This window comes from Odontomachus brunneus, unplaced genomic scaffold, assembly GCF_010583005.1.
Source record: "Odontomachus brunneus isolate Ranch 3 - 2012 unplaced genomic scaffold, Obru_v1 Obru_scaffold_028, whole genome shotgun sequence".
In the NCBI taxonomy this organism is placed as follows: Eukaryota; Metazoa; Arthropoda; class Insecta; order Hymenoptera; family Formicidae; genus Odontomachus; species Odontomachus brunneus.
Window position 1 is genome coordinate 235,093 of NW_022639478.1, and position 15,323 is coordinate 250,415.

Here is a 15,323-nt window from a genome sequence, read left to right on the forward strand (position 1 = left end):
AGAGAGAGAGAGAGAGAGAGAGAGAGAGAGAGAGAGAGAGAGAGAGAGAGAGAGAGAGAGAGAGAGAAACAAAGAGAAAGAAGGAGGAAGGACAAGCAATTTCGAATCGGTCGGCATTTTGGAATAATCCCGAGCATGGGAAAATCAAGAAACGATGATCAAGATCGCAATTTAGCGTGGACACATGCGACATTGTTTCTCAACGTTTTATTCGTTTGTATACACTTATAGGCCCTAATTAGGCGTGAGCTAGTCCATTCCCAACTTCAATTAACAATTCAATTTTCAATAATAAACGGACCACGATCGGTAAGCCGCATCGTGATTGTCGTGACATACGTGTAGGATCGAGGCGTCCGACAGGATTATGGCAGAGAGTGATAACATGTGTGCGGCTTCAATGGATATGTGGTTGACCGCGCACTGCGGCAAATCACGTTGTTGTTTTCCTCGACAGTTACGAACGAAAGTTCACTTGGCATGTGCCAAGAGACACGCGTTAGTTCCTATCTCGTCCGGTGAGATAAAGCTCTTCTGTCTCGTTGTTGTTGTTACGTTGTGATTGTTGCCGAATCGTGTGTTCACAGAGTCAAATATGCCAGCTAATAGATTATTCACGTTAGCCACGTTGTGTCCTCGGCAGATACCTCGAGTCTACGCACATACAGTGTTAATAATATCTGTACACGTAATTGTTTCGCCTACCTAAGCTAGCTAATGCAAATAGGCCGTGTAACGCGATTCCGGCGTGGATCGTCGCCGGTGATCCGACAACGCTGGTATCTTTATCTATCCTTCATCTTGTGGCTAGAGTGACTACCTCTTCGGAATATCACGCTAAGTCTCTGGATTTTAATCACTGTTTCTTACGGATGGGCAAAATTCTGTATTTGCAAAATAGTAATAGTAAATTTATATGCTAAAAAGTAACAGACACAAGGGAACACGAGGTGAAAACTAATAATAAGATGTATAAGATTGATATAAATTTGAAATTAATTTAAATATGACTCTCAATCTGTTTACAATCTCATTCTTCCTACACATTGTTAGTTATTGTAGTGATAATTTCAACACAAATCAAATTTTCTCGACTATATTTTTTGATTTATTAACTCCTTTTTCAATTTCTGGGTTATCCCATAGGTGATTATCCTAATCGCAGCCCGCAAATAAACACAGGTAGTCACTCGAATAACGGGATTAGATCCCAAGAAACGAACGTCATCGTATCGATTTCCTAATTCGCCATACACTGAATAGCGTCTCAGTCGTGCAGTATCGTTCTTTAAATTAGAAAAATATTTGTGCTTCTACGTAGGAAGTCATTCTCTTTTCCTCGAGTCGGCTCATCAGTTCGTGCAAGTAATAATTCATCGAAATTCCTCACGGTTTAGCCGACAATAAAACGCTACTTAGACGTCTTCTCATTATTTGAAAGATCGCTCGATATTTCGCAAGAGCCGAATTTTCCTCCCCTCTATTTTCTCCCATTTCTCTAATTAGTAACGTTTATTTAAAGCACTTCGTGCGATTTTGCGCGCTGCACGGCCTCGGTTTAAAACACACGTATATAATTTATATACATTAGTCCATTATGGTTTCATTATATTTATAATTTGTATATATATTCTTTTTGTCTTGTATTTTTTTTTATTTATACATGTACGTGGAAGTCAAAAATTAATAAAGTTAAAAAAATATAATCTTCAAAATAGAAACTATAACCGTCTTTCTCTTCAGCTACGGCGCTATTGTGTCACTTATGAGTTTCTTATTTCTTTCGAAAACGCATCGAACATTACTTCTTTTTTTTGTATATATGCTCTATCAGTGCATACTGCTGTTTATCGGCGCGGAATCCTCGGCACGTCCGTCTCGTGGGAATTGCATGACCATCTCTCGCTCGTTTTCCACGCCATTCCCAGGAGACGGCGAGGCGCTCGGAAAATTATCGATTGAGCGTATCATTATCTCTCATAAGTTTCCTAACGACTTTCCCGAAAATCGACCTATCACATTCAAGTAAATGCAAAATGACTGAAAACTGGTACAAGGAGAAATGTTCTCGTTCCTATCCTGCGGTGAGTTTATCGCGGTTTCTCTCTTTTTTTTTTTTTTTTTTCTTAATGGTCTTTATCGCCCATTAGATGCCTTAGAAATTATTTCGCGGGTTATGAGCCTCTCGGAGTATCTCCGACGAATTTCGCGGTAGATTCACGTAGATACCATAAGAGTTTAAGTTTAATACACGAAAAGTCACAAATGGTTAATTTGGTATACGATTCGAATTTTATATCCTTAACTATCCCTTAAATATTCCGTACACAGATAGGTGACCCTCAGATTTCTCGTCTTCTTAGTCGTTCCGCAACACGATAATCATAACTGATGCGCTTCCTTTCTTGCGGAGAGGGTCGCTTAGCGTATCAAATCGATAATAATTCCTCGATATTCATTGGCCAGTAGCAATCTCGCCATTTAATCCTATGGAATATACTTTAACATACGTACACACGTTACGGATGCGGAACGGGCAACCTTTATTCTTCCGAGCAAACAATTGGCAATACAAGCAGACTGCGAAACTAGAAGTTTACCTCCAACTCACAAATATTTAACTTACAAATAAACAATTGCTATTTACAAGGACAGTCAAAATATTGATCACGAGCAAGTAATATTTACACGGGTAAACAAAATCGATCGAACACCGAGGAATCTCTGTCATAAATATTTCGAGGTATATTTACGAGTAAAGACGATCGAAGAGAGAGTGAGAGTGAGAGAGAGAGAGAGAGAGAGAGAGAGAGAGAGAGAGAGAGATGCCTTAGTCGTTCCTTAATTACATACAATAATCAAGGATTACGTCTAAAATCTTATCACATTGAACTAAATGCAGGATCGAACCACGCGTTACAGTAAAGTCCTGTCTCGTTAATTGTAGCGTGACGTGAGAGCGATTTGTCGTTACAAAACGTGTATACGCAACGTAAATGAGCGTGACGATCGTGATAATATATCGTTTATTGTACTCGTGTTTCTGGTGAGTGTGCCTAAGTAGATTTGTGATCACTTCAGCAACGGATTGAGTGAGTTCCATCTTAACGACGATGTGCGAATTACGTGTATGTGTATATGTTGTGTGTTGTGTGTGTGTGTGTGTGTGTGTGCGCGTGTATGTATGTGTAGATGCGATACGCTTAAAATGACATATATTCCGTGTGACAGCTTAACTGTAAGATCACATAACTATGATTCTTCTTCTTTGACTGTCGAAGATATTGAGTAAAATCCACGCGATGATTTAGCAGTAAGTGCAATTGTTCACGTAACGTTTCTCAGAGCTCGGGACTTTCCGCCTAACGTTCACCTCTGTCTCTCAATTCAGCGACAAGAAACAACTTCGATTCTAAATCACAAATTTTTCATACCACCGGAGTGTTTTCGTGTCTCGCGTGGCTAGCTGATTCCACGAACGCGTAGACAGGATGAGCGGCTCCTGACATCTAATCGCTTGTCGATGTAACAGCCCCTATATTTCTATCGGTAAACAATGCAATTGCGAATCCTGAAGCGTCGGGAGAGCAACCTTAGTCGAATCTCCTCGAGTATGCCGTGAGGTTATTTCAAGTGCACATTTGCTCAAAATAACAGACGTGCGAGATTAATTTTGCGGAATATGAAACGCCATCGATCTGGCGAAAGATTGAAGTCACGTTGGACACCGGAGAAATTATATCCACTGGCACAACTGATCATCTTACAAACAGTGAACAGTGCTGGGTCAACTCGTTATCTCCGTTACGTAAAGAACGTGAAATAACGTCGCTCTAATCGCGACGCGTACCGCCACAACTTTATCTTGTGCGTGTTCTGTTTTATCAATAAAAAAAAAAATATATACAAAAAAAGCAAAGCTTAAACTGACCGGAGCTGATTTCGCGGAAAATGTTAATATTTTCGTTCACTTGAAATATCGTGTTTATAAATGCGCGATTTATTCCGATGGCGGTGCATGAATGCGTATAAATCCTTCCTCATAATAGCGTTAATATATGTAACTCACGTTCGTGGCACTGCGTGTATACACAGCTTTGACGAAACAGTCAATTACACGAAACGATTTTGTTGTCCGTGTGCGCGGGTGTGTGTGTCTCTCCGAGCTTTTATATAAATCACTTCGTATTGTACTTTTAGCGAAACATGCGTTTCAATGGATTTAGCGACAATGAAACTACGCTACCGTGGCGGATAATTTGAATTAATTCAACGTGAGTTACATACGTACGCGTTGTGCATTCCCGATGCAATGTCGTCGAAACGTTGGGAAATATTTTGCAAAATATGATACACTTTGTCGCACGATAGATAGATATCGCCGAGTGCCCCGCGAGCGCGGATATCGATTCAACAACCGATAGCACGCTCGTCAAACATCACTTTTAATTAAATAGGGCTGGAAAGCTGGTCGTCCGTCGTAGCTGGCAGTACGGCTACTTTTTTTTTTGTACGCAGGTAGAGCTCGATTTTGGCGTCAGTAGGTCGGAAAGCGCGTCGCTCGCTGCTTCTTCGAGATGCCGCTCTAGAAATATGTCGACGACGTGTATACATAACACCTTATCGTGTACATCATAGAAAGTTTAGCAAATTGATGGCCGAATTAAGGAGAGACTTCTTCCGACTTGTCGCAAAAATTCGCGGGGTAACAACTGATCAATCTTAAGGCGCGTCGCTCGACTCCCGTAGTGAAAAATTTTCGAAAGGTTTTCTCAAAGGGATAAGACTATTTGTTGCGTTTATCGAGGGATTTTCTAAATTTCTTCCTTCTTCTTGGAGAGGAAGGATCTCCTTAACTTGCCGGTGTGCGAGGTGCACACTTTTCCTCCGTGCTGTATGCGCGGTTCGTAAGCTCGCGCACGTCATTCGCGGGGCTGTGTGCATCCGCGTCGTCTCGCGGTTTCCTCAAATCCGTCTCAGTCGTAAGTATTGCGCATTTATAACAAACAACGAAACTTTCGCGCAATTTTTCTTTGTAACAGGCGTATAACTTTATACGAAACTTTCGCGCGACTCGACCGACCGGCGACGTCACCGTCGTCGTCGTCGTCGTCGTCGTCGTCGTCGTCGTCGTCGTCGTCGCAGTGATTGTGCTCTGATCGTCCGCGGCTGCGCCACAGATGCTACAAACTTAACTGGTCCATCGTCAATTTACCGTAACAAACTTGTAAGTCGGATTGCTTAACAAAGACGCGTCGCTTGGAATGATTGTAGCGATGCGACTCGAGATCCTCGCTCGGAGATCCGTCGTGTTCGCCGGGGAGAATCCATCTCGATGCGACCACGAGCGCCCTTTGGCGGGAAGTAAATTTTGCGCGGATTTTTCAGATTATCGGGGTGTTTGTTTTCATTCCGCGATCTCTACGTATACTCTAATCAGCTGGCTCGATCGGCAAAAAACGAGAGTTCTTGCATCTTGCTTGTGTACTCAACCTTCAACTCTTCGACGTGGAAGACCCTAAACCTAGTTGTTGTGTGTCTGTTTGTGTATGTGTTCGTTTGTTGTGTTGTGTGTGTGTGTGTGTGTGTGTATGTGTGTGTATGGTAAAAATAGGCAAGTCCTTAGACGCGCGCGCGCTTACATACGAATGCGCCGTTTCCTCGCCACCAAGATTACTCCTTCTCCTCGGTCTCCTGACTCTCCACGCCCAGCAGGGTCGATTTGTCTTCCTCGTGCTCCTCGACTTCCGGTTCCTCGATGTCTCGTCGTTGGCGTTTCGACACCTTACGTTGCGCGTGGAATATCAGGAAGACAACAGCGCTCGCCAAAGCTGCCAGTCCCGCGAACAGGACGTAAAGCAACATTGGAATTTGTATCGGGCCCTGGGAATTCGACAAAGGCGTTGGAAAAGTCGCACAATAATGTCTTTAATCTCACAAGCATCTTTAATAATTCAATTATTTTTTAATAATTTCACGATGTATTAATATACATGTCCCAGATTCTCTTCCGCAATTTTTGTGAGAATATAGAATGGATTGAGGTGAACATAAAAATCCCGTTTAATAATATGCGCAATAATAATGGAGATGTTAATTAAAAAAGATTGGTGAATAATTACGCGTGATATAATAGATGAGCTGTAGTGGCGATGTATGCTGTTGCTAGTATATTAAGTTAAATTGAACAAAAAAGTCCGTTTTTTTTGGAAATACCACGTAGATTTTTAGTTATTAATAAAAGAAAATTGTTACATAATTGTGCGCGATAATTCACAAATCTTCCTTTTAATATTAATATCTAAAAATCTATGTAGTCATTTGCAAAATGATAAAGGACTGTTTTGTTCAGTTTGACCCAATGTATAAATATATAACTGCAGACGACACCATTAGAGCTCATCTATCGTATCGCGGGTGATCATTCACTAATTAATTCTTTAATTAGTATCTCGAAATTTATTGCGAATGTCGCAAAACTTTTATATTCTTTCATATTCACTAATTCGTTCTACGTTCCCAAAAAAATTGCGGAGAAGAGTCTAGAACACCTTGTATACATTTTTGTCGCATCTCAAGGCGGTTTTTTTTCTCAGCTATTTCTGTACCAAAGAAACGTTTCACTCGAGAGTCAATCAAATCGATCAAGCAGTGCGCTTAATTCCTGAGAGGACATTAAGGAGCTTATTCGCTTAAACTAAAATGCTTAAAATTATACCAAAATTTCACGTGATATTTATCGCGGTAAAACACATGCGCAGTTGAGATTCCATGCAACATATCTGTACCGTCTGTGAGAAATTTAATACTGAATATTTCGCAGTCTAACACACATATAACATGATGGTAGAAATAATATAGGGGACCATTATTTCTGTGTAAATTCGTAAAAAAATGATACCATCCCAATAAAACATTTATCGTTATAAATGTTACACGGAAAAAAAGGTTTGTTTGGATTAACCAGAGAGTATGGCCAAATTTCACCTCTTTTTTGTGAAATTTTATAAAACTTTGAATATCCCAATCAAATTGCAACCTCTTGGACTGTTATCTCTCAAACGACTATAAGAATAATATCGTGATTTTATATTCTTAATCTACTCGATATAAGCTTCAAATCAATGTATCATTAATTGGGATGTTCAAAATTTTTTGAAAAAAGAGCGATATGTCTGTAGATGCTTGGCCACACTTTTTCTGATGAAATATTATCGAACTAGAAATTCTGATCGAAATTACCAGAATTCTGTATAAGTCAACAAGATTTCTGGTTACCTTGAATAGAATTCTTCAACTGGAATTTTCTGGTTTGTTCGTATCTCACCACAGAAATTCGTCAATCCAGCCAAACATATTTTTCCGTGTACATGCTAGGAAACACGGTATGAAAGAAAGAATAGTATACACTACGCCGTTTTTTGCGTAAAGGTCGATTGTAGGCCAGAGAACTACCGTTTTATGCTTTCTCTCTTAAAGTGTATCAGTGAATAGTCATTGATATCAGTTATAAGTTTATAAGTATAGCACTGAGCAGTTTCAGTGCTGTACTTATAGGTGCGTCAGTATATATTTACTGCTTTCAATGATGTTTCACTGATTCACTTTAAGAGAGTTGAGTAGCATTGCACTGAATGAAATGTGGCAAGGTAGTATCATGAGATTAGTTTTAAATTGACATTTATTATTTGGATAGCGAAATAAACATGTAAGAACGTAATTTTATTAGATAAATAGTGAATTTATGAGTAGCTTCCTTGATGCGTCACAGAAAATGCGCTCCTTGGACATCTCGGAGTAATTCACACCTGGCGAATAAATCTCTTTGATTTTGTGTCTCGAATACACTTTCTCGAATATAATAAGATATTCACTGCACCGTGCGAGCTCCTCGGGAGTTTTCGTGAGATTTCACAGTGCGTTTTTCCGTGCGGCGCTAAAACGAGCGGCGTGAATGGTAATATTGAAAGATGGAGAGACTTTGTTTATATTGCGCGATGACGCGCATGCGAAAACAATTGCACGTGCGCACGTATCGTCGAAAAAACAAATGGCTCGTCTCGACACCCATCAATCGTCCGCTCGGAAAGTTCCGTCGTGCGCGAAACACGAGCTCCCATCCCCCACGTTTGCCCGCGTTATCGTTTTTTACAGTTTAAATAAAATGAAACTTCCTTTTTCACAAACAGATAGCCGTTCTGCCGTAATGGCAGTCGAGGAAGCACTGAAAAGTGTCTATTTAAAGATGCAAACTGGGTCGGCTAAGTCGAATCGTACTTTACCACGCTCGAACTGGGTCGCGTGTTTTGGGCGTCTTTTACGTCCCACCGACTTAGAAGAATTCCTGTCCTTTTCTCCCGACGAAATTTTTCGGATTATCTCTTGTCGCCGTGATCTCAGTGCGATCCTTCTCGCGAGTATCGTTGCGAATATCAAATGGGCACACGTCGCGATTGATTGCGCGCCGACCGCTTTAATTCCGAGCAGTTAGGTCAAACGTCAGTGTATGGCATCGCGTGACCGTTGCGATACGTTTCCTTCAGCCCTTGTTGGCCATCGGCGCAATAACCTGCTTGAAATTCTGATTTGAGCATCGCGTAATGCACGGAATTCACGATAGTGTTCCGCTTAATGCCGTCGGGTCACCGTCTGAGCGGCCATTTACGCTCGTCCTTCGTGGAATTCGTCGTCTTAATATTTCGATGGCGCGAGAGGCATAGTAATCCATTGCGCATTATTCGAAATCTTGAATGAATGAATTAAATATACGAATATCTTGGTCTGAAAGCGCACCCTTGCTATCATGATCTCTTTGACTTGATGCGAAAATAAATTCGTGTGGCCGACTTCATAAACGCAAGACACGAGAGAAAGGACGGTGAAAATGGTTTTTCGCAATTTGTAGATGCACCTTATAGAAATAAATACAATAATGACGGGCTCTCTCAGTCACCAAATAAAACGAGTTAATAAGAGTCGACACAGGATGTAAAGGAAAATGAGAAACTTCAATTCGGGTAACTAAGTGGGAGACCAGACGAAAAACTCACTGACGAGAAATAATGTCTCTGTTACTGTGATCGTAAACGTTCCTCTGAACGTTCAATTGCATTAAAACTCGGTTGAGGTAAGTGAGAGCAATTGGCTGAGTAGAAACCTCCTACAGGAATCTTTTTGTTCCCATAACTGAGTTTTTATTTGCTCCCCAAATAACACAAAATTTAGTTACACTAACGGGGTTGTTTTTCTGTGTAAATTGCGAAATAATTTTTCTTGTACACGGAAATAAAAGATATGACGCGCATAGACTGAAATATTTAGTTATGAGCAACGTTGCATCACTCTAGTTATCTTTGGGTGTTGATAACATGTATGATTGATATGACTCAGTTATTTTCGTGTATCAACTGTACGAGAAATGCAATATGGTTGTCCCACAGATAAATCTGGTTGTAGCAACCAAATTCAATACTGAGTTTGGCTGACACAAGCGGATTTATGTGTAGGCCAACCACACTGTTTCTTTTCATGCGCGTGATCTGATTGCGGCAATCAGAAATCGTTTGATGTGACATTTACCACACGGAAAAAATAACTCCATCAGTATAACTGAATTTTCTGTTACTTGAGAAATAGATGAAAAACTCGGTTATGGAAACAGAAAGATTCCTGTAAGATGGGTTTCTACACTGAGAGAAAAGACTGATCACTATAACAAACTGCATTTAGTTACAGAAATTCATTGAATCCTTAGTAACTAATACTAAATATGATAATAATTACCAAATATTTAATAGATCGGGAGTATGACGTAATTGCATTCACAGTAACATCAATTAAATAATTTAGTAATAGTTACTTAATGTTAAATATTTAATATGAAATATATTATGAGCAGATATTTGATAATTGTTATGAAATTGTTATATCCCATGTAATAAAAAATTCAGTAGGTACGAGTTCTATTTTGTTACCAGTATAAGTATGTTTTATTGCAGCACAACGAAAAATTCATTCATTTGCAGCTATTACATCGTTTCAATATCTATTATTACAGATGGTTGGTTGAACCTACCAAAAATTTTGTAACTACTACAAAATCTCTTATTTTGCTCAACTATTCAATAAGTTTTATTTACCAAATATATTCTGGAAGCAAATAAATTTTACTTCTGTCAAATAAATAATTTATTTTACAGAATTAAATTAATTAATAGGTATTGTCATAGCTTTGGCCCGCTATATTTACGTCTACCATTTAGTAATAGTAACCAAATTTTGATAATATTTACTAAATTCTTCTCTCAGTGTACTAACAATACTATAGATACTATCGAGATGTTCTGAGCGATTTTAATTCCTACCCTGTTTCCTTCAGTTTTGCTGAGAAAAGTGTTAATAATCGGTCTTAGTTAGAGGATGCTAAAGTTAGAAAAAAATATTCCTTTATAATATAGTGCTTGTACTGAGCTCAAACAAAAGATTTCATCGAGTAGATTTAGAATATATACATCTATAGTTTATAGTTCATGAGATAGAAGGCGTCATAGATCAATTATTAACCCTTATAATGCCGAACAACGATATATCGTTGTTACACTGAAAAAAAGATTACGACGATTTGGTAATAATTGTCCAGCCTGTGTTAGCAACACTTGCGAAAAGTGCCAACGACGATATATCGTTGCGCATAAGATGCTGCCGAACTATTCGCGTCGCGGATTATTTACTTACTTTTATTTTTATACTTTTACTCTTTAACCCTATCAAATTACATCGATTTGGATTTTACGCTTACACTGCAAAAAAAGTTTGGTAATACTTACTAAATGCGTTTTACCATATCATTTGGTAAACTAATATAGTAAATGTTACCAAATGTTTGATAATAATCACAAAATTGTTAGTAACATTAGCCAAAGTGCATCACGAAGGGGTGAATTTACTCGACAAGATCTTTCGTTTGAGCTATTGCTCAATATAGGTTATGAGGGGACATTTTTTCTATTGGTTAAATTTTATCGATTATATTAAATATTTTATTTTACTATTGAATACAACTAAATTTACGTGCGGACCAATCATATTGTTCTTTTCCATGTACATACACAAAATCGAACGAATCTATTAGATTCGGGATATATTCGTTTGATTTTGTATATATAAGATTTTTTTATATATACATGCATCTATTAAGAAAATAGATATTTCGCAACTTGCATCCTCTGTGTCGGCTCTTATTGGCTGGTTTTGTTTAGTGATCGTGTAAAATAAATGGCCTTTTGTGAGCTGTTCGATACAACAGTTGACGGGTACTATTAAATTGTAAATAGCAGATATTAATTACATGCAACGGGAATAAATTCTACTTGTCGATTGTCAGTGTCGAGTGTTTCCCCGTGTCGTTGAATATTTGTCGTTATTCAGCAAATACTTGAAATCGCGGAGCTCATCGGGAACGCCTCGGTGATTTTCATTAATAGCGATACTCGCGTATGATCGCGATAATTCACGCTGTTCCTTATCCGCGGAGAAATGAATATTCATTGGAAAATGTTGTTGCTACTCTCCGGTTGCCGCGCTCATTATGCAAAACGCAGACACCGACAGACGCCGTTCCGTATTCGCCGATGTATTTGTATTCCGATGCGCGTAACGACCGCGGCGTTATAATACCGCGCGGGCTAAGCGAGCGTCCAGTAAATATATGAATTAGCGGGCACTCAAGATCCTATTAATCCTCCGACGCCACGGTATTTTCAATTCTGCGGTAAATTAAGCATCCCCCGTCCGCGAGAGGCGTTCCGAGTGGAGAGTGGGAGGCTGGGACGGCGTGTGTTGTTAAGTAGAGCGCGTTACTGCGTTGTGCGCAATTTATGAAAATTGAATAAAGCGAGACGACTGTTCGCGGCGGGCGGCTGTTAGCCCGATGAGTCCACTTGAATTTGTAACGGCGCTAAAAAGCCCCCGGAACGGGCACATAAAGATATTCCGCAAAATACGTCTGGGCGTCGCGGGAGTGTTCTAGAAATCGTATTTTGTACAAGTCGATGAGGTCTCGGCAACGATGGAGCAACGATTGTAGCACTGTTCGCGTCGGGGAATTTTTATCCTCGACCTTTCACCGAGGATAAATACGTTCTTCCGGCGAGAGGGCCGAGCTCCTGATTTTTAACGAAGCTGCCGCAATAAATTCGATTCGGCAAATAAATCTCGAGAACGCGATCCGAACTTTTTCGTGTGAAAAAATTTCGAAGCACGCTCGGCAGGATTTACGATTGTTTTTCCCGTCTTTTTTCTTAATGATGTACGTGCGGTTTCCGCGAAAGCTTCAGATGCAACGCAAGCATTCTCGGGCGGCAACGAGTAAGCATTATCGGCTTAAGAGCGAACACGCGGCTTTTATATTGATTGGCCGGCCAGGTCGATGTTTTAAGGAGGCAGCCTCTCTCCTTCCTCGTCGGTTCATTTGCGTGGAAAATCCTTCTTTTCGTTACACGGGGCGAGTACGATGAGGAAGCAACATATAATGTATAAGTACACGGGAAAGAAGGATTTGTTTGGAAGGTATCTTCATTTTTGACACTTTATCTTTAAATGAGATTACATGGCGTTAGATGAAAATGAGTGACTTGCGAGAATATATTTTACATGATTTTACGAAGAAGAAGCTGTGTTTTTAATAGCGTGAGATATTTCGCAGAAATTGTTACATACAATAATGTCACGTCCTGCAATTCTCGAGGAAAGAAATAAAAGTACGTGTCCGTGCTGTCCCGGTGGAGAAAACGTGCGGGAAAAATAAAAATTGCGAGCGATTCCTCGTCTGCTTTTAGATTCACGAACATGCTCTGCCTATCGATCGGACAGAGTACTTCAGTTTAGATGTCTTTGGTGCAACGCGATCAATATTTATGCAGGGCACAAAATTTCGATTCTGAGGGCTAGACGGCCGGCAGGCTCGGAACCACATGAAAGGAATGCGTGCCGAAGCGACGCGATATGTTTCGCGGATTAGCCCGCGAGTATAAAATTATTCTACAACGCCCTGTAACATGCGATAACGTGACTGATAAATTTGGAGTCACGTCGAAGTGAAAGATATCGTGAACTGTATTTCCCCGCACACAGAGAAATGCATATTACATTTAAATAAATGTTACTTGTTTTTCTAATATTTCATAAGCTCATATCTGTCATAAGTTCACTACAAGTTTCAAATTTATTCAAAATACATTCTGAATCTTAAGAAGTTCGGCATTTTAATCATTAAGTTGAAACAAAAATTCATTTTGCTTACCACGTAGAGTCGAACCAATTCTTTCTTGAATAGAGTTTTGTAATTCGCTTATATAGAGAGAATAAGTTCTTCTTTTGAGCGCATGATAATGAGTTTTTCTGAAATTTGTGTTAAATATATTCCAAGACTGTTATCTGTCTGTATGTAAAAGTTTCTTGTTGAAAATAGCCATTACTTAAAAGAAAAAAAAGTAAACTATCGTTTTTCTTAGCAGTAGAATGATACTTTTCTGTGTGTACAGCAGGACAATGAACCAAAATGTCACGAAATATTTTGGAATCCGTCCAATCAGAAATCTTGTTAACTTAAACAGAATTCAGGTAACTCCAACTGGAATTTCCGCTTCGTTCATATCTCACTAGAAACTTGATTAATCCAAGCAAACCTTTTTTGTCCCTTCGTGCACGAACGAGCGATGTCCGAGCAGGTAGACATGTTCGCGAAAGGCGATGCAGTGAAATGCAATTCTATACGGAGCCGTTGTGAATGAAGAGACGAGAAAGATCGAATTGGTGAATATTCGCACGGGCGATCAATGTGCTCTGTGAAGATGCAGGATGCCCACCGCCTGGAAATGCCTTCCCTCAACCACCCTCCTTTTTCTCTCCCTCCCTACCTCTCTCCATCCCCTTTTCCGAAAGTAATTCCACGAGGACGTAGAGCGCGAGCGTTTGATCGGGAAATAGGAGGAGCACTCACCTTCCACTGGAAGTCGGCCGAGGGATCGCTGAAGAACCACTTCTGGGGCCAGGGTTTTATCGTGCCCTCCGGCGTTTTGAATATCAGACCCTCGAGGCTCAAACCGTGCGCGAGAACGCTAGTGGTGATGTTGCCCTTCTTGTACGAGGCTATGCCCGCCTTCATGAACATCTGCGGTATGGTCTCGTTTTCCCGCAGCTTCAGGGTCACTCGCGGCATCTTCGGCTTCCTGGCTGTGCTCGAGACCGTGGTGCTCTTCGTCGTACTGCTCGAGGACGTTCTCGAGGTCGTCGGGAACGCCGAAGAGGAGGCGCTCGTCGTCGTTGTCGTCGGAGGCAGCAGTGTCGACGAAGAGGAAGTCGTTGCCGACTGATGAACGTTTGTCGACGTTTCTGATGTGCTCGGGGGACGTTGCGTGTTGGTTTCCGGCACGTCTGAAGATATAGCGATGAATTGTACAAGAAGTGTTCGACAGAAATGAGACTACGGGAATGTAAAGAAGTATCGTAAAGAGGGGTTGAGAGGCTGTTCGATTGATAAATTATCTTTTTCAAGGAAAGAAACGTGCACTTATCTACGTTTATTCTACGTGCACTACACTGAGAGAAAAGACTGGTAACTATAACAAACTGCATTTAGTTACAGAAATTCATTGAATCCTTAGTAACTAATACTAAATATGATAATAATTACCAAATATTTAATAGATCGGGAGTATGATCGTAATTGCATTCACAGTCAATTAAATAATTTAGTAATAGTTACTTAATGTTAAATATTTAATATGAAATATATTATGAGCAGATATTTGATAATTGTTATGAAATTGTTATATCCCATGTAATAAAAAATTCAGTAGGTACGAGTTTTATTTTGTTACCAGTATAAGTATGTTTTATTGCAGCACAACGAAAAATTCATTCATTTGCAGCTATTACATCGTTTCAATATCTATTATTACAGATGGTTGGTTGAACCTACCAAAAATTTTGTAACTACTACAAAATCTCTTATTTTGCTCAACTATTCAATAAGTGTTATTTACCAAATATATTCTGGAAGCAAATAAATTTTACTTCTGTCAAATAAATAATTTATTTTACAGAACTAAATTAATTAATAGGTATTGCCATAGCTTTGGCCCGCTATATTTACGTCTACTATTTAGTAATAGTAACCAAATTTTGATAATATTTATTAAATTCTTCTCTCAGTGTACACTGAGAGAAAAATTATCTTAAAATCAACAAATATTTTCTTGATGAGTGCCATTAACATATTTACTTAAATCTACATTCTCTTTACTTAAATCAAATATTGTTTA

The 15,323-nt window shown here is 39.6% G+C and overlaps 1 protein-coding gene across 2 annotated transcripts in view; it reads right to left on the reverse strand.

Annotated features, from left to right (window-relative positions):
• Positions 1 to 2,087: 2,087 nt before the first annotated feature.
• LOC116842893 (mucin-5AC) overlaps positions 2,088 to 15,323 on the reverse strand; it is a 19,773-nt gene continuing 6,537 nt past the window's right edge. The window contains exons 3-5 of one of the 2 annotated variants that reach the window (XM_032812718.1): positions 14,000 to 14,433; positions 5,643 to 5,883; positions 2,088 to 4,585 (exon numbers count right to left, since the gene is read on the reverse strand). In XM_032812718.1, coding sequence (XP_032668609.1) covers positions 5,674 to 5,883; positions 14,000 to 14,433 — 644 coding nt within the window. In that variant the 3' untranslated portion in view covers positions 2,088 to 4,585; positions 5,643 to 5,673. Of the gene's footprint in view, positions 5,884 to 13,999; positions 14,434 to 15,323 lie in introns of both variants that reach the window. The other variant, XM_032812717.1, reaches the window with a different exon arrangement.